Source organism: Nicotiana attenuata, unplaced genomic scaffold (genome assembly GCF_001879085.1).
Source record: "Nicotiana attenuata strain UT unplaced genomic scaffold, NIATTr2, whole genome shotgun sequence".
NCBI classification, from domain to species: Eukaryota; Viridiplantae; Streptophyta; class Magnoliopsida; order Solanales; family Solanaceae; genus Nicotiana; species Nicotiana attenuata.
In genome coordinates this window covers 72,606-97,689 of record NW_017673021.1, presented here as the reverse complement: position 1 = coordinate 97,689, position 25,084 = coordinate 72,606, and the positions used below count along the sequence as shown (strand labels likewise).

The 25,084-nt window shown below is 39.9% G+C and overlaps 1 protein-coding gene across 1 annotated transcript; it reads right to left on the bottom strand.

Annotated features, from left to right (window-relative positions):
• Positions 1 to 870: 870 nt before the first annotated feature.
• LOC109215215 (auxin-induced protein AUX22-like) lies at positions 871 to 3,235 on the bottom strand. The gene is made up of 3 exons (XM_019379236.1): positions 2,750 to 3,235; positions 2,042 to 2,135; positions 871 to 1,236 (listed from the first exon to the last, which is right to left on the bottom strand). The coding sequence occupies exons 1-3, from the start codon at positions 3,090 to 3,092 to the stop codon at positions 1,131 to 1,133; spliced, it is 543 nt and encodes a 180-aa protein (XP_019234781.1). The 5' UTR covers positions 3,093 to 3,235; the 3' UTR covers positions 871 to 1,130.
• Between the last annotated feature and the right edge of the window lie 21,849 nt (positions 3,236 to 25,084).

Here is a 25,084-nt window from a genome sequence, read left to right as displayed (position 1 = left end):
AATCAATAAGAATTCTCTCCCTCTACTTTTCTCTGCAATACTCTTCTTCTTCTTTTATTGTTTTATAACAAAATTATTATTACTATATTATGTAACTTGTCGGTGAATCAAATGACTCGTTAGTATTTTGAATGGCTGCTAAAATAACTTGATCTTTTGCTTTTTTAAAGTAGTGAATGAAATGTCTCCTAAAGTTGGAAGAATTTCCATTAATAAACATATAGAGTGGGTTTATTCTGTATTTGGAATAATTCTATCACTTTTATTATGAGAAATCGTAGCCTTTTTCAGTGCTAGCTGAACATATGATAATAACTTAGTGCAACATTGAATAGAAATACCATCAAAGGATGTGGTGCAGTGGATGAGACTGCTCTTCCCTTAATCAGAGGTTTCGAGTTCAAGCCCTGGTTATGGAAAATCCTTGGTAGGAGCGCTTCCCCCCGAATCGGAGCCCTACGTGGAGCGAATCCGGATATAGTCGGGCTCCAATGCGGGTACCGACACCGAGTGAGAACCAAAAAAAAACAAATGTNCACAAAAACTCCAGAAAATACTATTTCATTGAAGTTTCTTAGAGTGATTTCGAATTCCAGCTACTTATTCGAGTTTCTAGTATATATATATATATATATATATATATATATATATATATATATATATATGAAGAAATTGCGCATGGTCATGTTTCTTTCTTTTCCTTTTGTTTTTTCGTGTCCAACCTGTTTCAAAATTAGGTTGGAACGATTTAATTTTCCAATTAGGAAGAAAATCTGCTAAATCACACATAATTTTAAAAATCAAAAAAAAAATCAAAAAATCAACTATTATAATGAAATACTACAAAATTAGGAGAAAATGTAGCTGTAGTTAACCGTAATGAGGTATCTGCTAGCCACAATTTTAGCAGATACCTTAATTAAACATAGGACATATATAGTCGTATTAGACACGATAAAATGATTGCATGATTGTCATCTTAGAAAAAACCTAGTTTAGATGAAATTATACGCTACATTCATGTCTAGCATGTGCTAATTATACACCTAAAATTACAGTTACATTTTATGCCAAGATCTCAGGCAAAAAATTACAAACATAATTTGGACTAGCAATTGGGCATATGCTTTTCATTTCCCTTTAGACATCCCCTTGAGAAAGTTAGCTCGAAGCCCAATCACATTTGCATCCTTTTGCTTCTTAATTCTTAGCCTTTTGCATGACTCAGTAAACATTCTGCAAATCATAGAGTTACATTCATTAGTTCTTCTGCTTATTTGTCCCACCAATTAAACGCGAAAACACGAGGAATTTTTTTTTTTTAAATAAAAGAAGAAGAAGAAAGATTGAAGGCTTATTTGTCTTGTTCCTATACAAGTAAGAAATATTTCAAGGCAGGTACATTTCCTCTTACTACTCTCAACATAAACTACACATATATAATTAAACAATTTTTTAAAAGAAATTCCATTTATATAACATTCACAGACACTGTCAAAAAGTAATATTGATATCGCGATGCTTCATATTTATCGACTTAAATTTCAAATTTATAATATTTACCGACTTAAAATTCTAAATTCCAATAAATTTAATGTTACAGAGTGTAAGACAGTGTGGGAAACTTGTCTTTCACTTCAAGATATGTTGTAAAGGAATCCAATTGTCTAAAACAATGTGGTCCAAAAAGCTTTTTTTGTGATAATGTTTAGGTCGATCTGGTATTCTCCTCGTGGGCAATTTGTTTTTCAAATTCTGTTCTCTTCATCTAATTTAGAATTCATTTATGGTTTTTACTGTTTCAATATAAGTGCTAATTAACTTATATGTTCAAGGCCAAAAATTACGATAATTTAGACAAATATGTATTCGAAAAATTAGAACTAGCAAAATCATGTTTTTCTTAAAAGATAAAAAAACATAAATTAAAAGATGGATAATATGAATTTAAACTAAATATTACTCCCTCTATCTCAATTTATGCGCCTCGCTTTGACATTAAGGTAAATGATTATAACGAAAGGTAGAGAAGTGAACTTACTCCCAAGGAACATCGCCCACAAGCATCCAGTCCCCATCTTTGTCCTCATATATTGGTACGTACTCTGAACTTTCTGCATCCTCCAATTCTTTGCCTGTCAAAATTTTGGCATCTTAAAGTATTATTTTCTGTCTTCCTTATTTCTAAACTTTTTTTCTAGTACTCCTTCCATTTCATATTATGTGGTAAAATTATTCAGAGTATATGGATCAAATTAATTTATTTTGTATGCATTCAGATATTAACAATTTTTTGCATGAAGAATCTCATAGTTTTGCAAAATATGAAAAAGATAGTTATAGTACTTAGAAAAATAAAGGATTAACTGAGAGAGCAAAATACCAGTTCCATAACTATCAAAAAATATTTCTATAAAAATTTTTTTTCTAGCACTGCCTCCATTTCATGTTATGTGGTAAAATTTCAAAGTACGAGGATTAAATTAGTTTAATTAGTTCGAATTTAATTAGATATTAACAATTTTTTGCATGGCAAATCTCATAGTTTTACAAAATATGAAAAACGAGAAGGAATGTTTGATGTATTTGGCTTCTATTAGGGATGTTAGTGTTGATATTCCTACTGTTCAGTCAGTTCAAGTAGTGCAGGAGTTCCCGAATATACTGTTTCCTGCACACCTGTCGGGCATGCCACCCGATAGCTATATAATACTTTAAAAAATGAAGGATTAATTGAGAGAGAACTTACCAATTCCATAACAATCAAAGAGCTTCTCAAGAGCCATGACTAGTTCAGAATATCCTTTGTGAGTATTCAAATCAAGTTTTCGAAGAAACGGGGCTCCATCCATGCTAACTTTGACGTACATTTTAGACGACCATTCACGTCCGTTAAAGCTATTCTTCCTCCTATAAGCACAAACCGGCGGCCACCCTACAACTTGGTTTTTGTTTTGACACTTTGTGTTATCGTTGTTGCTGCTTTTGCTATCGTCGTCGATTTCAAAAAACGCCCTTTTCTTCTCAAATGAGCTAGGTTTTCCCCCTGGTAGCCCTAACCTTAGCTCCGTTATTTCGAATTCTGTTGCCATTTCACGAGTTATACGTACCTAATATTCTTTCAGTTGAGCGTAGTTGATTGATTGATATATAGAAGAAATATTTTTTGAAAAATGGAACTTGTTTTTTGATGAGAAAAGAGGTTGTACGTAGTTTTTATAGAATTATGTAAAGAAGAGAAGACATAGAAGGAGCAATGCCAGGTCAAGTAAGCTTAATGGTCGGTCACATGAGATACAATGGTGGGGAACAATATGTTACCTAAAACCCTAATAAAGGTCGGCAACTTCCGAATTTTCTATTTGAGTAATCCTTGGGTTTTTTATTTTAGATAATTTTTTGGGATTTAATTGTGACCGCTTGATATTGTTAACAAGAAAACATGCCATGTGATCTTCCTGCTTGTAGGGTTCCCATTTGTATTTCATATATACATAAGGACTTAATTATGTGGTGGGATACATCATATACGTAGTGCTATTATTTTAATTTTTAAGTGGACTAACATAGGCGTAGATGATACTCATGATGTTTTTATATTTGGTTATTTCCTTTAACGGCCTCTTTTTCTAGAAGTGGAGGGTCAATATCATCATATTGTAGAGTAAAAAATAGGTTTGTATCTGCTAACTTGCATCATATATAATCTCGTTTGGTGCACAAATAAGTTTCTATTCCTTTTAAGGAGCACTTTTAACCTATTATGTGAAGATTTCCTAGACTAATACCTGAGATATCTTCCTCGGAGGGGAATGAGAGGTATGATCATACATTAGCTAATCTCTTACCTATTGAAGAATGCATAATATATAAAGAGAACCTCAAAATTGGCCTCAGCTGGCAAGAATACCCTCTAATTTTGTGTGTGTGTGTGCAAGTAGGCGCCTCAACTTGTCTCCACTTTATCAGTTGAAAACTTATACAATGATCATCTAGAAACCTCCAAAATTTATATGTCATGTTAGCATTGGTGTTTACATGTTCAGCTTTATACAACTTGAGGTGCCTACTTGTGCACTCCCAACGTTGGAAGGCTACTTGCCAGCTAAGGTCAAGGTTGAGGGTCTGTTATGTATTATGCCATTAAAAAAAAAAGGATATTAAGATGCCTATTGAATTCTTTCTTATAACATTGGATTTTAACAAGACTAAGGGTTGCTGATGACATGGGTACTTTCAAAGTTACGTTCAAACAAGTACTCCTATGTTGCGCTATATATTCGAGTAGACTTTATCAACGTTTGACTATACCTAGGTATGTTTTAGTCGCTGCATAATTGATTTAAGATCCAAAGCTTCACGCTCATATCCTCGCCAAGTTGACATATTGTCACAACCCGAAATTCCCACCCTCGGGATTGTGGTAGCGTCTAATATTTCACTTGCTAGGCAAGCCAACGTTAGAGGATTCTTTAAGCCAATTTTAGTCAATTTTAACGACAGAATCAATTAAGCCAAATAGAAGTTAAAACTGAGTGCGGAATAACATAAAAGCCCACTACATCTAATACAATACGGATCTGGAGTCACAACTCACGAGCTTCTAGAATTTTCTACAAATAGAGTCTGAAAAAAAATACAACTGTTTTGAACAAAAGGATACAGTAAATAGGGGAAATGGAAGGAGACTTCAAGGTCTGCGGACGCCAGCAGATCTACCTCGAGTCTCCAATGAGCAAATCCAAGCTGCTACGCCTCACGAACAACTGGGGTCTGGGGCCAGTACCAAAGTCTGCACAAAAACTGCAAAGTGTAGTATGAGTACAACCGACCCCATGCACTCATAAGTGTCAAGCCTAACCTCGACGAAGTAGTGACGAGGCTATGACAAGACACCCACGTAATAAACCTGTGCAGATAACCGTATATGTACAAGATAACAACAAATAAAAGTTAAACATGTACTATTGGGAGGGGACATGCTAAAGGGGTACAAGATACGAGAAATACAGCCGGAATAATAACTAGAATAGTCAATATGCCTTTAACCAGTAAATACGAATAAGCACAATAAAAAAATCACACGGCATCACCCTTCGTGCTTTTACTCTCAACCTCACCATGAAACAATGATACTGCACGGCATCACCCTTCATGCTTTTACTCTCACTTTCAGCATAAATCAATAGATACGGCACAGTATCATCCTTCGTGCATTAACTCTTAAATGGCACGGCATCACCTTTCGTGTATTAACTCTCGCAATAAGACATGGCATCACCATTCGTGCATTAACACTCACATACGACACGGCATCACCCTTCGTGCATTAACACTCTCCCTTACCATATAACAATGAACAAGTAATAACAAGGAGATAGAATCAACAAGAATAAGCCTTACGTCAACAATGGTTCCACAATACCAATCTCAACCTTAGAAACAATACACAATTATCACAAAAGCCCATAAACATAGTAAGAACGATCAATTAAATAGTAACTAGTCTAAGCATGGATAACATGATAAAAATAGCAATAAAATTCAAGGAACAAGTCCCACCTGCATGCTTTAACCTAACAACAACGCATAAGTACTAGTCACCTCACATATACGTTGTACCAACATCTAAGCATGTAGCACATAGACAAAAAAACCCTAATCCTTCAAGTCAAGGTTAACCACGACGCTTACCTCGCTCCAAAGATCCACTCAGAGCTCAACCACAGCTTTGCCTTTCAAACAAGCCTCTGAACCAATAGAATCTAGCAAATTACCAACCAAATAAGTCAAATTAAGCCTTAGGAACTACCCACGATTGCAGGGGATGAAAGAGGGGGATTTCGAGGTCTGCGGACGCGGGCAGATGTACCTTGAAGTCTCCGGAGCAGCAGCAAGTACGCGAATAATAGTTGGGCTAGTAGGAGGTACCTGGATCTGCACAAAAACACATGTGCATAAGAGTAGCATGAGTACACCACAATGGTACCCAGTAAGTGCCAAGCCTAACCTCAGTCGAGTAGTGACGAGGTCAGGTCCGGCCCACTAGTGTATATAAAATAAGTAAGGCAAGGAAAATATTGTAATGTAATAAAAGACTGGAATTTAACCAAAAAGAAAATCCACAGAGAAGTAACAGTACAACACACAAGGATAAATAGCGGAGGATCTCCCGAGATACCATCTCGTAGTCCCAAAAGTAAATGTACAGGGAGAACTCCCGAGGTATCGCCTTATATTCTCAAAAGTAAATGTGCAGGGGGATCTCCTGGGATACCGTCCCGTAGTCCCAAAGTAAATATGCAGGAGGGTCTCCCGGGATACCGTCCCGTAGTCCAAAAGTTAATGCGCAGCTCAAAATAATGGAAATAAGAGTTACAACAAAAAATCCTATAGTTTAGTCTAAGTGCAAGTCAAGAAAGAAGCAGGAATCCACTAAGCAGACTGCACTGAGTTCTGATAAACATTTAAGACACGTAGACATGCTATTCTAGGCTAAACAGGATAGCTACACATGCTAGAATAATTCAATTAAGGTGAAACAGTTTATTATTCAGTAAAAATCGGAATTTACAACAAATAGACCGTGTACACACTCGTCACCTCACGTACACGGTGCTCAAATATCACAACCGCACCAAATCCTAAGGGGAGTTCCCCCACACAAGGTGAGCCAAGCCACTTACCTCGAACTAAGCTCAATCAATTGGTAACAATGCCTTTTCCACAAGTATCCGACTCCGAATGGTCCAAATCTAGCCAAAAGCAATTACATACCATAAATATAACTATAAAAAACTAATCTAATTAATGAAATCAAGGCATAAGGAAGAAATTAAAAAATCGCCCCAAAAAGTCGACTCGGGCCCACATCTCGGAACCGGGTAAAAGTCACAAAATATGAACACTCATTCACTCACGAGTTCACTCGTACGAAAATTTTCCAAATCCAATGTCGAAATCCCAATCAAAACTCAAAAATTCGGTTGAAGAACTTTTCCCCCATTTTTTTCCAAATTTTCAACCCAAATCCCAAATTAAAGGGTGGAATCAACTATAGATTAATGAGATATAACCATAAAGGAGTTAAGAATTGTTACCCAAAAGGTTCCTCTGAAGATCTCCCAAATTATTGCCTAATCCAAGCTCTCAAAGTCTCAAAATTGAAAATGGGATAAAACCCTCGAACTTGCCCCTTTTCTGCCCAGCGATTTTGCTCTCGGCAGACCTCCAGTCGCACCTGCGACGCCGCACCTACGGAAATTCCATCGCAGGTGCAGAAATGACTAAAGGGACTGGGTCGCTTCTGCAATAAAAGGGCCACACCTGCGAGTGCGCGCCTGCGGACCTATGTCCGCTTCTACGGTCTTCTCCGCGCCTGCGAATGCTTAAGCGCATCTACGGGCATTGCAGATGCGGCATTTCCCTCGCACCTGCGACCCCTGGCAACTCCTCCAATTTCTGCTTCTGCGCCTGACCTCACGCACGTGCGATCCCGCACCTGTGGTCTCCCCACCGTAGGTGTGAAAACACGAGAAGCCTGAAGGCTTCAGCAATGAAAACCAGTCCAATTTCGATCCGTTAAGCATCTGAAACTCATTTGAGGCCCCCGGGACCTCAACCAAACATACCAACAAGTCCCAAAACACGATACGAACTTAGTCGATCCCTCGGATTACACCAAACAATGCTAAAAACACAAATCACCCTCCAATTCAAACTTAAAGAACATTGAAAACTTCAAATTTCCACAACCGATGCCGAAACCTATCAAATCACGTCCGATTGACCTCAAATTTTGCACACAAGTCTCAATTGACATTACTACTCCAACTTCCAGAATCGGAATTCGACCCTGATATTGAAAAGTCCACTTCCGGTCAAAATCTCCAAAAAATTCAACTTTTGCCATTTCAAGCCTAAATCAGCTACAGACCTCCAATTCACAATCCGGACACGTTCCTAAGTCCAAAATCGCCCAACGGAGCTAAAGGAATCGACGAAACTCCATTCCGGAGTCGTCTTCACACAGTTCCAACTACAGTCAAAATCCTAATACTTAAGTTTCCGTTTTAGGGACTAAGTATCCCAAATCACTCCGAAACCACAACAACAACCTCCCGGCAAGTCACATAAGCAGAAAAAGATACGGGGAAAGAAGTAAATAGAGGATCAGGGCTATTGCTCTCAAAATGACCGACGAGGTCATTACATCCTCCCCCTCTTAAAATAATCGTTCGTCCTCAAACAAGGATAGAGACATACCTGAAGTGGTGAAAAGATGAGAATAACGGCTGCGCATATCATGCTCTGTCTCCCAAGTTGCCTCCTCAACCAGCTGACCCCTCCAATGAAACTTCACTGAAGCAATGTTCTTTGACACTCAGCTTTCGAACATGCATGTCCAAAATAGCCACCGACTCCTCAACATAAGATAGATCCTTGTCCAACTGGATTGAGCTGAAATCCAACACATGAGACGGATTGTCGTGATATTTCCGGAGCATAGAAACATGGAATACCGATGGACTCATGCCAGGCTGGGAGGCAAGGCAATCTCATAAGCAACCTCCCCAACATGCAGCAACACCTCAAACGGGCCAATAAACATGGGGCTCAGCTTGCCCTTCTTCCCGAACCTCATAACACCCTTCATGGGCGAAACCCGGAGCAAGACCCACTCTCCAACCATGAATGCAACATCGCAAACCTTCTGATCCGCATAACACCTCTGTCTGTATTGGGCTGTGCGAAGTCGCTCCTGAATCACTTTAACCTTCTCCAAAGCATCCTAACCAAGTCTGTACCCAATAGCCTAGCCTCGCCCTACTCAAACCAACCCACTGGAGACTGACACCTCCTACCATACAGAGCCTCATACGATGCCATCTAAATGCTCGACTGATAAACTGTTATTGTAGGAAAACTCTGCAAATGGAAAGAACTGATCCTAAGAACCTCCAAACTCCATCACACACGCACGGAGCATATCCTCTAGTATCTGAATAGTTCGCTCGGACTGTCCGTCCGTCTGAGGGTGAAATGTTGTGCTCAACTCCATCCGAGTACCCAACTCATGATGTACGACCCTCTAGAACCGTGATGTAAACTGCGTACCCAGGTAAGAGATGATAGATACCGGCATGCCATGAAGTCTGACAATCTCGCGGATATAAACTCAAGTCAGCTGCTCGGAAGAATAAGTAGTCATCACAGGAATGAAATGAGCTGACTTGGTCAGCCTATCCAATATCACCCAAATTGCATCAAACTTCCGCTGAGTCCATGGAAGACCAACAATGAAATCCATAGTGATCTGCTCCCATTCCCACTCTGGAATCTCTTACTTCTGAAGCAACCCACCTGGCCGTTGATACTCATACTTCACCTGTTGGCAGTTTAGACACCGAGCTACATATTCTACTATGTCCTTCTTCATCCTCCTCCACCAATAATGCTGCCTCAAGTCCTGATACATCTTCGCGGCACCCGGATGAATGGAGTATCGTGAACTGTAAGCCTCCTGGAGAATCAACTCATGTAAACCATCTACAATTGGGCACACATAGCCTGCCCTACATCCTCAATGCACCATCATCTCCAATAGTGACCTCCTTAGCATCACCGTGCTAAACCGTGTCCTTAAGGACAAGTAGATGGGGGTCATCATACTGACGCTCCCCGATACGATCACAAAGGGAAGACTGAGAAACCACACAAGCTAACATTCGACTCAGCTCGAAAATATCTAAACTAACAAACTAGTTGGCCAAGGCCTGAACATCCAATGCCAATGGCCTCTCTGCTACTGGTAGGTATGCTAAACTCTCCAAACTCTCTGCCCGGTGACTCAAGTCATCGGCCACCACATTGGGCTTCCCAGGATGGTATAGAATAGTGATATCATAATCCTTAAGCAGCTCTAACCACCTCCACTGACGCAAGTTAAGATCCTTTTGTTTGAACAGATGCTGCAAACTCCGGCGATCGATGTAGATGTCACAAGGGACACCATACAAATAGTGCCGCCAAATCTTCAAGGCATGAACAATAGCTGCTAACTCAACGTCGTGGACAGGATAGTTCTTTTCATGCAACTTCAGATGTCTGGACGCATAGGCAATCACCCTACGGTCCTACATCAACACCGCACCAAGACCAACCCACGATGCATCACAATATACAGTATAAGACCCTGACCCTGAACCCAGCTTTGACTACTGGGGCTGTAGTCAAAGCTGTCTTGAGCTTTTGAAAGCTCTCCTCACACTCCTCTGTCCACTTGAACGGAGCACCCTTCTGGGTCAACCTGGTCATAGGTGCTGCGCAAAGATGAGAAACCCTCTACAACTCGACGGTAATACCCCATCAACCCAAGAAAACTCCGGATCTCCACTGGCGATAATCAATGCACATACGCATAGAACCATCCTTCTTCTTCAAAAACATTACCGGAGCACCCCAAGGTGACACACTGGGCCGAATGAAGCCCTTATCAAGCAATTCCTGTAACTGCTCCTTCAATTCCTTCAACTGAGGAGGAGCCATACGATATGGAGGAATAGAGATGGGCTGAGTGCCCGGTGCAAATCAATACCGAATTCAATATCCCGATTGGGCGGCATTCCCAGAAGATCAGCTAGAAATACATCGGGAAAATCTCTCACTACTGGAACTGACTCAACTGTAGGGGTATCAATACTAACAACTCTCACATAAGCTAGATACGCGTCACACCCCTTCTCAGTCATTCGTTGAGCTGTAAGAAATGAAATAACTCTGCTAGGAGTATAATCTAAGGTACCTCTCCCCTCTAAATGCGGTAATCCTAGCATAGCCAGCGTCACGGTCTTAGAGTGACAATCAAGAATAGCATAATGAGGCGACAACCAGTCCATGCCCAAGATAATATCAAAATCTACTATACTGAGCAATAATAAATTGGCTTTGGTCTCAAAACCACTAAGAACAACCAAACACGACCGATACACACGGTCAACAACAATAGAAAGAATCTCCCACGGGTGTAGACACATAAATAGGAGGACTCAAAGAATTATGAGATACACCCAAATACGGGGCAAAATAAGAGGACACATAGAATAAGTAGAGCCTTGATCAAATACGATCGACGCATCTCTATGACAGACAGTAACAATACCTGTAATGACAGAGTCGGAAGAACTTCCTCAGTACGAGCAGGAAGAGCATAATAATTGGCCTGGACTCCCCTCTAGGGCGACCTCTACCTCCCCGACCTCCACCTCGAGCTGGCTGAGAAGGTGGAGTGGTAGCTAGTGGCGTAATCATAGCCTGAGGACTCGGTGGAGCACGCGGTGCCTGAGAAGTCTGTAGAGGTGCACCCTTCTAAGTCTGGGGCAATCCCTCACCACATGGCGAGTGTCACCACACTCAAAACAAGCTCTCATAGGGCGTGACTACTGTGGCTGGCTCGGGCCAGGTCTGCTGGACTAACCACTGGAAGCCACCGTACAAGAGGTACACTAGACACTGGCGGTGCATAATAAGTCTCATGGGGCCTAGGAGTAGCCGGAATACCACTAGCTACTAGAAGTGCTGAATGAACAGGGCGACTCACATAGCCCCTACCATGACGAACTGCAGCTGGGGCACGAGTACCACTATAGGTGCCAGACTCTCGAGACCTCTTGGCCTCTCTCTCCTCACTCTCCCGAGCAAGCATACCCTCCAACCTCCTAGCAATACTCACAACCTGCTGGTAAGAAATATCCATCTCCAACTCCCGGCCCATGCTAAGCCTGATACTAGGGTGGAGTCCCTCAATAAACCGACGAACCCTCTCTCGAACTGTGGCAACCAAGGCTGGTGCATGTCGGGCCAAATCACTTAAGCGAACTGCATACTCTGACACAGCCATAGTACCCTGGCGCAACTGCTCAAACTCCGCGCCCCATGCGTATCTGAGACTCTGAGAAACATACTCCCTCAAGAACATGCCCGAGAACTGAGTCCATGTAAGTGAAACTGCCTCAGCCAGACTACCCAATTCATAAGCACGCCACCACTGATAGGTTGCTTCTCTAAGCTGGAATGTAGTAAAAGAAACCCCACTCGACTCCACTACACCCACAATACGGAGTATGCGGTGACACTCCGCCAGAAAACCCTAAGCATCATCTATCGCCAATCCACTGAAAGTAGGAGGGTGGTACTTCTTGTACCTCTCAAGCCTAAGCTGCTCCTCCTCAGAAGCTACTGCCTTAGCCTCGGGCTGAACTGGAGCTGACGGCTGCATCGGTATGATCTCTGGAACCTGGTTGACCTGAACCCGCTGCTCTGGGGTACGGGCGGCGGGAGTCCGTGCTCCTCCCCTGGCCTGAGTTGTGGCAGGAGATAGTGGAATCTATCCAGCCTGAGCCAATGTGATGAACATGCTCAGGAACTGTGCAAGGGTCTCCTGAAGAGCGGGTGTAGTAACAGGCGTCTCAGGTACCTGCGCTCCGACTTGAGCTACTGGTGGCTCCTCTGTAGCAGCTCGTGCGGGTGCTTTGGCTGCACCACGTAGACGTCCTCGGCCTCTACCCCAGCCCCGGCCTCTCGCGGCTCTGGCAGGGGGTGCGGTGCCTGGTCATCAGATCCGCATGTACGTGTCCTCACCATCTCTGATATAATAGAAGACAGAAGTTTAGAATTTTGAAGTCAACAATTTCGCACGACAAGGAATCAAAAAAAGTGAAATTTCCTAACAGTTTCATAGCCTCCCGAAGATAAGTACAGATGTCTAGAGCTCTGATACCAACTTGTCACGACCCAATCTTCCCTCCTTGAGAGGTCGCGACGGCACCTAGTCTCAACAACTAGGTAAGCCTAACATTAGCGGTATAGTGAAATTGAAAGCATAAATCACAACATACTAACAACAACAGATAATTAAATAGCTGATAGAAATGTCTCTTGGCATATGCAACAGCCAACTCTCAAAATATACACAGAATTCCCCCAAGACTCGGAACATCATAAGTCACAAGCTTCAAAGAATTTGTCTAACTATTTCTATACAAGGAAGTAAAGGAGGGACAGCATAAAAGGGATAGAGGGGGACTCCGAGACTTGCGGACACGGGCAGATGTACCTTGAAGTCTCCGGAGCAGCAGCAAGTACGCGACTAATAGCGGGGCTGGTAGGAGGTACCTGGATCTGCACACGAAAATATGTGCAGAAGAGTAACATGACTACACCACAATGGAACCAGTAAGTGCCAAGCCTAACCTCGGTCGAGTAGTGACAAGGTCAGGTCTGGGCCTACAGGTGTATATAAAATAGTTAAGGCAAGGAAAATATTGTAATGTAATAAAAGAATAGAATTTAACCAAAAAGAAAATCCACAGAGAAGTAACAGTACAACACACAAGGATAAATAGTGGGGATCTCCCGAAATACCGTCTCGTAGTCCCAAAAGTAAATGTATAGGGAGAACTCCCGAGGTACTGCCTCGTAGTCCCAAAAGTAAATATGCAGGGGGATCTCCGGGGATACCGTCCCGTAGTCCCAAAGTAAATATGCAGGGGATCTCCCGGGATACCGTCCCATAGTCCCAAAGAAAATACGCAGCTCAAAACAACGAAAATAACAGTTACAGCAAGAAATCCTACAGTTAGACTAAGTGTAAGTCAAGAAAGAAGCAGGAATCCACTAAGCAGGCTGCACAAAGTTTAGATAAATATTTAAGACACGTAGACATGCAATTCTAGGCTAAACAGGATAACTACACATGCTAGTATAATTCAATTAATTAAGGTGAAACAGGTTATTAATCAGTAAAAATTGGAATTTACAATAAATAGCCCGTGTACGCACTCGTCACCTCATGTACACGGCGCTCACATATCACAACAGCACCAAATCCTAAGGAGAGTTCCCCCACACAAGGTTAGGCAAGCCACTTACCTCGAACCAAGCTCAACTCGGTCCCGAAGGTGGAAATTGCATACGGACCCGATATCAATAAAGACAAATATTGGTCAAACTTTCAAAGTCATTAAGCTTTTAAACTTTCAAATTTCAACAAAGTCCGATACTCGGGCTAGGGACTTCCGAATCCGATTCCGGACGTAAGCCCAAGTCCTAAATCACAATACGGACCCAACGGGACCGTCAAAACATGAATCCGGGTCCGTTTGCTCAAAACGTTGACCGAAGTCAACTCAAATGGATTTTAAGGCAAACATTTTATATTTTTCTCACTTTTTAACATAAAAGCCTTCCGGAAAGACATCCGGACTGCGCACGTAAATCGAGGAGGGGTAAGGTGAGGTGTTTAAGGCTTCAAAGTACAGAATTAGATTGTAATACGTAAGATGACCTATCGGGTCATCACACATATCCATTTTAATACACAGGTATAATAATAAGCAGCTTATGGAATATATAGTGATTTCTGTATAGATAACAAAATTTTCAACAGATCTACTAATTGCGACAACTGCGACAATTTGCGAAATCAAAAAACGTATTAATTCATCTAAGAATATCATTCTGATTTTATACCTTTGAAAATCAACAACCGATGTTGAGAGACAGAATCTTTATAATTGCTATTAAGCAGTGTATTATTTGGCAGTTAATGGATCATTAAACAACTTCAGCAAAATTAGACATTCTTCCTTCCATGTGCACGTATCTTGTAGATGATATGACTCCTTTAATTTTCAACTTTTCTTTTTTAAAACTAGAGGCATTTAACGCCCTTCAAGGCTTCAACTAACAAATTTACGGGTATTTGGGCATGACCATTAATTTGTTAATTCTTTCACATGTTACCATTTAAAATCGAATCTTTAGATTTAAGCAGTTAAGAACTAGTTCATGTTGTAATTACTTTTTTTGACATACCAAATTAGTTATCGTACCGCGCGAGTTATATATGTAATGTGATAGCTGTTGGCATGATATGGAAAGATATGCATGCAAAGTAAAATAACTAATTCAGAAGACCGCGTTCTGATACACATTAATTGCATATTTTACTTATCAATATGATATGCTCTAATCCTGAAATTCTTGTCGCCATCATTGCTTTTGCTTAATATTTTTACAAGACCGGAGCTAAAGGGAGAAGGTTCAATTGAAAAAAATTACACTATCTTTTTAATTAATCCAACGATCGCGGGGTTTTCACCTTCCGTGGTGATTAGGGTTTAGCATTGATTTACTTACCTTGTTTATTATAGAACAAAAATTTGGACCACCCTTGCATATGGGCTATGCAAATCTTCTCTCTATCGTTTCAATTTTATCCGATATTCTCGAAGGGACGGAAAAAAATTACACTATCAAATAAGAAAAAATAATTTTTTTTTTTTTTTGGTGTTATATATAAAATTGTTGGTTCTCCTTAACATAAGGGAATATTCTAGTGTAATAGGAAATGCCAGTTCAAAAATTCTCCGCTATTATAGGAATATAATATTTCGAAGTTTGGTTAAGTAGGCTCTTGAGTAGTTCAGCTTAACTTTTAGACGAACTAATACAAATTCTGACTAGTTAACAACTTACCTTTTCTTATATCTAGAACTTGTTTAGCCACGGGAGAGGTGGCTTTGGTAATTAAATTAGTTGTAATTGGTAGGCACTAAGATCTTCCAACTTAATTAGCAGCAGGTCCAGCATTTTTTTGCTAGCAACTAGCAAGATGTTGACTCGATTGGTCAAGAGCTTGTCCTAAACAATCCACTGCCCCATATATTTTCTTCCAAGTTGTAAAAGGATCTGGTACATCTGCGCATTGATGTTATGCCAACTATTCTCGTACATCTACTCATTAATTATCAATATAATAATGGTAAAAATAATACGGTCTAGCCAGTTTTCGGACTAGTCATTCAAAAATAGCCAGCGTTTACCAAGTCAATAAAAAATAGGCACTATTTTGCTGCAACAGAGACCGGTCCAGCATAATATACTGAAGTTCGGTGCACTTGTGTATGAACTTCCAGCATATTATGCTGGAACTCCAACACACGGAAAGTTCCAGCATAATATACTGAGATTCGAGCACTTGTGTATGAACTTCCAGCATATTATACTGGACCCGTATACTTTGCTGGAACTCCAGTATATTATGCTGGAGTTCTAGTATACTTATGCTGGAACTCCATCATATTATGTTGGAGTTCCAGCATACTTATCCTGGAACTCAGTATAATATGCTGGAGTTCAAGTATACTTATGCTGGAACTCCAGCATAATATACTGGCGTATTTTCCGGGTTTTGAACAGTGTTTTCGTTCAGATTTATCTTTACATGAAAAGTGGCTAAATTTCGATTACTTTTGAAACTGGGCTATTTTTGAACGACCACTTGTAAATCTGGCTATTTTTGAATTTCTCCCTCTTCAATAAGGGATAGTTGAGGGGAGTCCGGAACCCAATTGTGGTCTTTTTGGATTCAAAATACCGAAATAAGTGGAAAAAAAACTTAGTGACCAAACTATATAAAATGTTGTTTTAAACCGCGCTTTACTTTAACGTCCGTTTGGGACGTTAAGGTGAAACGCGTTTTCAAACAACGCTTTACCTATTTTGTGAGCCCACCAATAACTCTTCTGCGCTTAAATGACATAACAATAATTCAAATGGGTAAAACGCCCTTTTAAAAAGCGTTTTACTTCAAAAAATTCGACCCCCCCCCCCCCCGGATCAGGCATTGCCTTATTTAAAGGCGTTAAGGATTTTGCAAAAATTTATTCAGAAATATTCTCAACTCCTGATAAATTTTTCTTCTTGTTAAATTCTCAAGCTTAAGGATTTATTATATTGTGTGTGTGGGTGGGGGGGGGGTGGGTAGGTTGTGGTGGCGAATAACTCATTGAGCTATAGTTTATCTCCACAGAGTCATGTTAAGTTGCCACTTACAATGGAGAACGATAGACCGTTATCGTTGTTATGTAATAAAATGAGTGTGAGCAAACGTTCGGTGAATCATAAAATAACCGGAAGATATCTGTATTCTGTGACTCCGCAAAGGGTTGCTTGTTACGCTGAGTTTAACATCGAGGATGATGAAATTCTGAGATTTTTTTGGGGACTCCGGATGAATACCGGGAATTTATTTTGATAAAAATATTGAAAATGTATGTGAAGGTTGAAGACGTTCGCAATAATGAGGTTGCGCAAAGCAGGGATAACCTTCAATCATCGGGTGGTTATTCTGGAGCAGTTTTAGCCGAACAGGTTCTGGTTGAAAGAGTTTGGCCGGATCTAAGCTTATCTCCACGGGCGAATGAGGAGCGAGGAAATAATTTCTCTCCTACTTTACATAGTCCACAAGACGACTGGTAAACTTCAATTTTTCTTTGTGTTACGATGTTTATTTTTGTTGAATTGAATTTATATTAACACTCATATATTCTACAGAGGGTACCGTCCAGATATGAATTTTACAAGTTATGAACCCACGCCCGGTTGGAATATGCGTAGTTTTGGTGTGTTGGATCATGGTGGTCCATCTGGGAGTCATCACCAACAGGATAATGTCCATCATAGAATGTCAACACATTACGACTTGTAAGTGAAGTGATATAGCTATATGTAAAGTATTCATCAATTTGAGTAGCTTATTATTTTGTTGTTTGTGCAGTAAAAACGAGCAATTTGATGGTCATGTCCTCATTCAGTTGCCCGTAGACGACGTATTTACTCGGGATTTGGCAGTTGCGCAGAGTCAGGAAGATAATAGTGATTATGACAACAATGTCGATGAGTCTGGAGATGACACACTCTTCCCTGACGAGGGTGATGATGAGGAGGAAGAGAATGCCGAACCTGATTTGACGAGGGAGCATGCTCCACCTCGGGCGCAAACGTGCATTTGAAATTATTTATGGTGACTGGGATAAGTCATTTGCATCTCTACCCAGGTACATGGCCGCATTGCAACACTTTAACCCAGGAACTTTTGTTGAATGGAAGCTTGAGCGGAGTGCAGGAATACCGGAATATATATTCAGATACGTGTTCTGGGCATTTAAACCAGCAATTGATGGTTTTGTGCATTGTTGTCCGGTAATTTCCATAGACGGTACTCATGTCTATGGAAAGTATGATATTAAGCTGTTGATCGCCGTTGCAGTAGATGCCAATAGACAAATATTTCCCCTAGCTTTTGCCATTTGTGCCAATGAAAGCCAAGAGACGTGGACGCTAATTTTGAATCAATTGAAGGAGCACGTTGTCAAACAACGTTCAGGTATTTATCTAATATCTGATCGGCATGGGGGTATATTAACTTCTGTAGAGCATTTGCCTGAATGGCAGGAACCGTATGCATACTACCATTACTGTGTGAGGCACCTGAAGGCCAATTTCCAGAAGAAATATCCCAACAAGGACTTGCATGATTTAATGTGGATGGCTGCAACTGATCACCAGGAGTGCAAATTCAGGAGGCGCATGAAATTGATCCGGCAGGAAGACGAAAGAGATTATCATTGGTTGATGCGACATGAGCTTCACAAGTGGCCATTGCATGCGGATGGTGGCAGACGATGGGGAACCCTGACTATAAATATGTCGGAGTCTTTCAACGAGTTATTGAAGTCTGCATGTGGATTGGTTATTACTGCCATGGTGCGGATGTCATTCAAATAGATGGCGGAGAGGTTTGTTGAAAGGCATAGAGGTGCATCGGAATTGACGCAGATGGGTGTTTAATTTATGCCAATACGAATGAAAAGATTTGAGAAATACAGGATGCGAGCACATTGGCATTCATATTTATAGTATTGCAATGAGCGAAATATTTTTGAAGTCCGCACCGCTATACATCAAAATCGGATGAATAATATACACACCGTAAATGAATCCAGCAGGTTGTGTTCTTGTGGGAAATGGTCCATCTACCACATGCCGTGCTCACATGCCATGAAGTGCTTTCAACATACAGGTTTAGGGCCAACTATGTTGATAAGCAATACAGTGTCACTAAGTTTTTTTTCCCCTTATTTCGATATTTTAAGTCCAAAAAGACCACAAATAAGTTCTGGACTCTAGTTGAGGGCCAAGATCACTTCCAAAAAGATCTTGAATATTCACCTAACCACATTCAGAATTAATTCAGAGCAAACCCAAGTCTAAAGAGAGCTACAATTCTTGACTCTTTCCTAAATTAGCTTCACCAAAAGCTGATTCAAAATTTTGAATCAATAGGTTCGATAAGAATGTTGTTTTTTATTTAAATGCATGAAGTTGATGTCATGTGATCAGAAGGTTACGGGTTCGAGCCATGAAAACATCCTTTTGCAGAGATGCAGGGAAAGGCTTCGTACAATAAACTCTTCTAGTCCGACCTTTTTCCTGGACCCCGCATATAGCGGGAACTTAATACACCGGTGCCCTTAATATAAGATCCTTTTAGATTTATTTTTACGCGGATAGGTATACTAGGAAAGAAGCAACCAGCTGCAACAACCTTAGCATTTACCAGCTGTATAGAGTAGCACAGCTGGTGCTGAAACACTATGGATATGACAGCTTATCCTCACAACATTTTTTCTTCTCTATATTTGGAGTTGGCACCACGAATACTCCCTGATATTAAACTTACTATGACCTAATTAATTAGTTAACGTATTTTGCATTAAAAAAGAAAACGAAAAGGTGAGGATATAATGAATCAGAATTTGTACTTAGACTAAGGAGAGTTAGGATAAATATCGTTAGGCGAATCTACCTTGCAATATATAGGTTCATTTGAATTCAATAGTTATTACCAAAATTCTGTATATACTAAGAAATTTACGAAATAAGTAAATTCAATTATTATTGTATATTAACTTCAAATTACTTATAGAAACTCGTATTTAAAAATTGTGGATCGATCCGCTTGGACTGTGTAGTACCTTTGGAATTTAAATTATTTATATAATTGAAAGTATAAAATAGATATATGCCCTGAATTTTCTGATTAAGCAAAGATAAAGAACAAAAGAAATGGTGTAATTCTCCAACCGAGCATATGTTACCTTAAGGTTGGACAAGGAATGAAATGAAACATACTCATAACGTCCTACATATGGGCACACGTGATTAAGAGTTTGTCCCCCCACCACATGACCAAATTATTATTATGTATAATTGGTTGGTTGATTTCTTAGAATAAGCATTCCCTCCACCCTCTAACTTGACACGTTAGTGATGTATTTTTTAAAGTTCAAAATGGATGTAATTCAGAAAGATTAATGGACCAACTTGAACTACATGGCGAACCCAAATTAGTCAGTAAAAGAGTGTATATTGAAACATAGAGAAGACTAATAAATCATTTTGAATATTGGATAGAGTTTTGCTTTAAATTTAATTACAATAAGCATCCTTATAATTTCTTGTATTTCAAAAATCGTATGCCATAGATCAAAACATGTTAATACATCAACCCCGCGGTGCTGAACGACGCAGGATTTTATTGACTCAGCCATGCATTCAAATAGGTATAGTTTCTTGAATAGTACCACCAAGGAATAAAGCGGGATGAATATAATTTCTTCCACCCTTAATTAGACGATCGAGTTTTAGTCCGAATTAGGAATATTTTACTTTTAATAAATTTTATATGGAAGATGCTTATATAAAAAAAAACAAGGTCCTGGAATAGTGGAGATCTTCTCAAGGAGTTAGTAACATTTAGGGATATGTCAGAATGAAGCTTGTGGTTTAAGGAAACGAGCGTCCCGTGTATTTTGCTCCACCAGGAGATTTAAAGCGACTACTTTTCACAAGAGAAAAAAATTGAGGTAGAACTAAAGTCCAATTTATACGATAATAACAGTCAAATATTTATATATTTTTAGTGGATTACTTTTTATATATATATAGGAATAAATCGAGCCCACTGAATACACAGTGTGTCCTTAAGGAAATTATTCTCCTCATGAAGTATCCGAGGTGCTGGAATATATCCTCACAGGATAGAACGATTTAACTCACCGGAGTGTTAGTACCAAAAACGCCGATGAACAACGAACCACTCGAAGGCTGTAAAACACACTGGAATTTTTATGTGCAGAAGAAGAAGAAGATCAGAAATTTTCGTAAGTAAAGATTCTGGGATTCAAGAAATATTTATAGACCATTTGGCACTGTTTCTGCAACCTTTCAGAAACAGCCATAGCTGTTGGAACAGGTGTGAAACAGAAATATTGCGGGAAACAACAAACGGATTTCAAATAATCCGGGAAAGAAAATGGACCGGACCGGATCGTGGGTCATGGGTTATTCCGGATTGAATTTTCGTTAATTAATTAAATAATTGAAAGAAATTTTGTCCAAAAAGATTAATCAATCAATCGTTGACCAAATCCGAAGCCGAAGACGAAGCCGAGCCGAGCGAGCGAGCGACGACGACGGCGCGAGGCTTGCCTTCTTCTTAACTCTTTAAGAGCTAGAAGAAGAGCAATTGTGTATATACCCATCAAAAGTCTTTTCTTCCTCCAATATGGGACAATGTCCCTTTGCCAAGGAAGGAAACTCAAATATTTCATTTTTCCTCCATTTCCCATTCACCCTCTTCAAGCTACACAAGCTTAAAAGCCCAACAATCCCCCACATGAATGGGGAATGGCTATAAAATAAAGGAATGCACGGACGCGTATATGTTTTACATGCAAGAATTAATTGCATCTGGATAAGTAGGTTTCCCTTTGAACTTTCCGTAGTGAACTTATATCGGATATACTCGGTCAATCGGTAGATTTGATATCTTTGAACCGTCGAGCTTTGTTGTATACCTAGACAACATAAGCCACACAATCAATCCTTAACCATCTATGGTTCTTACGGTTGTGTTCGTTTCAGCGATGAACATTGCCTGGTTTTATGAGTGCTTAGAGAATGGGCCTTTACTTTCATTACCCTTGAAGCGGCTTACACTTCACACTCACATAGGTGATTTCTAAACGTGTAATCCTATAGACACATTATCTGGTCATATCCTGCCAAACATAGCAAATCATTAAAAAGCTTTAAGCTTTATTGACTCATCAAAAAGCTGTAATGTTTTACCTCAATTTATGAACATTGTCTTCATCACGAGAATGGGTGGATTTTCTCAACAATGTTGAACCGTCATTCATAACTTTGTTTGATCTCTTTGAACCTAGCTCGTGGGATCTCCAGTCTGCTAGGTAGAGCTACCGCCATGATGACTTGTCCTAGACCTTAACCCCATTCCGTTTGATGATCTTTTAACTGTTTCTCTAGATAGGCCTTTTGTAAGTAGACACGTTATCTCTTGACTTTACGTATTCAATCGTGATAACACCACTAGAGAGTAGTTGACTAACGGTATTGTGTCTCTGTCGTATATGACAAGATTTTCCGTTATACATAACACTCCTTGCCCTGCCTATTGTCGCTTAACTATCACAATATATACAAATAGGTGCCAAAGGTTTGGGCCAAAATGGAATATCTTCCAAGAAATTCCAGAGCCATTCAACTTCTTCACCGGCTTTATCTAAAGCTATGAATTCAGATTCCACTGTAGAACGGACGATGCACGTTTGTTTGGATGATTTCCAAGACACTGCTCCACCCCCAATTGTGAAAACATATCCACTCGTGGATTTAACTTTAGCTGATCTGGTGATCCAATTTGCATCACTATATTCCTCGATCACGGAGGGATATTTGTTATAATGCAAAGCATAATTTTGGGTATGTTTCAGATACCCCAAAACTTGTTTCATCGTCATCCAATGTATTTGATTGAGATTACTTGTAAACTGACTCAGTTTGCTAATAGCACATGCTATATCTGGTCGCGTACAATTCATGATATACATCAAACTTTCCAATACTCTTGCATAGTCCAGTTATGAGTCACTTTCACCTTCATTCTTTTGAAGTGCATAACTCACGTCAATTAGAGTCTTGGCAATTTTGAAATCCAAATACTTGAATTTGTCAAATACCTTTTCAATGTAGTGAGACTGTGATAATGCTAGACCTTGTGGAGTCTTGTGAATTCTGATTCCCAAGATTACATCAGCAGCTCCTAAGTCTTTCATGTCGAATTTGCTAGCCAACATGCGCTTAGTAGCATTTATATCTGTCATACTTTTGTTCATTACCAACATGTCATCAACATATAAACAAATAATGACTTCATGACCTGGAGTGTTTTTAATGTAGACACATTTGTCACACTCGTTGATTTTGAACCCACTTGCCAATATTGTTTGGTCAAATTTGGCATACCATTGTTTGGGTGTTTGTTTAAGTCCATAAAGCAACTTAACAAGTTTGCACACTTTCATTTCTTTACCAGGAACCACAAAGCCCTCAGGTTGTTCCATGTAAATCTTTTCCTCCAATTCTCCATTTAAAAAAGCCGTTTTAACATCAATTTGATGGATTTCAAGACCAGGCCGCTAGTGCCACTAACACCCTAATAGATGTTATCCTCGTTACTGGCGAGTAAGTGTCAAAGTAATCAAGGCCTTCCTTTGTCTATAACCTTTGACAACAAGTCTTGCCTTATATTTGTCAATGGTGCCATCAGCTTTCATTTTCCGTTTAAAGATTCATTTCGAACCTAAAGGCTTATTTCCTGGAGGAAGATCAACCAATTCCCACGTATGGTTATCCAAAATACTTTTTTCCACCTCGAGTCGGTGTCGACTTCGTATTACAAATGTCAGTATGAATTAAGTCTAAAGGATTTGAATTCCTTTCAATAGACTTATAAGGATGCTTTACAAAATTAGATTCAACACATATTTGACATTTGATTTATTACACTCGAATTTAGGCAATACTTCTATTAATTAACTTCCGCAAGGTTTTTGTCACGCCCCAACCTCGGGAGGCGCGACCGGCGCTCAATCGAGTGAGCCCAACTGAGCAAGCCTCATCAAACACTTCCCACCCAACTCAACGTGAATAAGGGAACCATGCTTTCGTTTATTTAGACAGGAAAAGATAGTACATTCAACATTATTAACTCATTTTAAATCACAACATTTAAACCGTAGATAAGTTCCAAGATTTCATACTATTGCGCTTTAGAGGAGCGAGAGTTAGGATTTCAACATAGCTCGTCGATCCAGCACCCATACATACCCACACATGTGTCTACGGAGCCTCTAAGGATACAAAAGATAAGTATGATAATGCCGGCAACAAGGCCCCGGCTATACCTCAAAAGTGAAAGTCCACAATAAAAGATGTGCAATATAGCCCCTTGAAGGATGGAGGGGCTCACCAAGATCTTGAGAAGGAGGGTGCTCCGCTACACACGATCGGCACTATCCGCTACGGAGCCACCTACATTCATTTAAAAATGTAGCGCCCCCGGCAAAAGGGATGTTAGTACCATGGAATAGTACTAGTATGTATAACTAAACGCCATCTAATTAGAAAGAACTATCAAACAAGAATAAAGAGGAATTCATATAGACAATCAGAGTTTCAAACAAGCACCATGTCAACAATATAAGGAGGTTCACAAGACTTTCACATGGTTTCTGAAATTTTAGATTGTAGCATCCCACACTGTTGCATCATTATTCACTTTGCCACCGCTTCTTTGAGCGGAGTCCGATCACGGCCCGATCGGCTAGGCCGTCTCCCGGAGACGTTACCATTACTTCAATCATACTTTCCAATTTCACTCATCAATACATTGCCACCAAGTATATATCATGGCGTCCGATCACAGTCCGATCGGCTAGGCCGCCTTACCAAGGCATTTCCTTTTCCCATTCTCATCTCATACCAACCTTTGTTTCCCATAAATCATTTCATAGGCACTCGGGGTCGCAGCTATCACATCATATGTTTGCCACTAGGCCATATCTCACATTATTTCCAATTTCAATGATAGATTAGCAATTTAGAAAAATATGGGCACACGATAGCATTTAGGACTGTAAGCATAGATGCGACTTCACATGGATAACACACATATGCAGCTTCAAACTCAAATTTAAGGTCTAAGCATTTCAATACATAATTCATATCTTTTGCTCCTTTTTAAGTTATCAAAATAGCACATCAATCATATTGAAACACATCTTTCCCGCATACAAGGTTACATCACAAATTC

What these genes read in the sequence shown, in the direction of transcription:
- LOC109215215 (XM_019379236.1), bottom strand. Translation starts at nt 3,092, where the DNA reads ATGGCAACAGAATTCGAAATAACGGAGCTAAGGTTAGGGCTACCAGGG. An exon ending in CTTTGATTGTTATGGAATTG is followed by an intron (nt 2,136 to 2,749) that starts GTAAGTTCTCTC and finishes AAATTTTGACAG; the next exon opens with GCAAAGAATTGGAGGATGCA. An exon ending in GTGGGCGATGTTCCTTGGGA is followed by an intron (nt 1,237 to 2,041) that starts GTAAGTTCACTT and finishes TATGATTTGCAG; the next exon opens with AATGTTTACTGAGTCATGCA.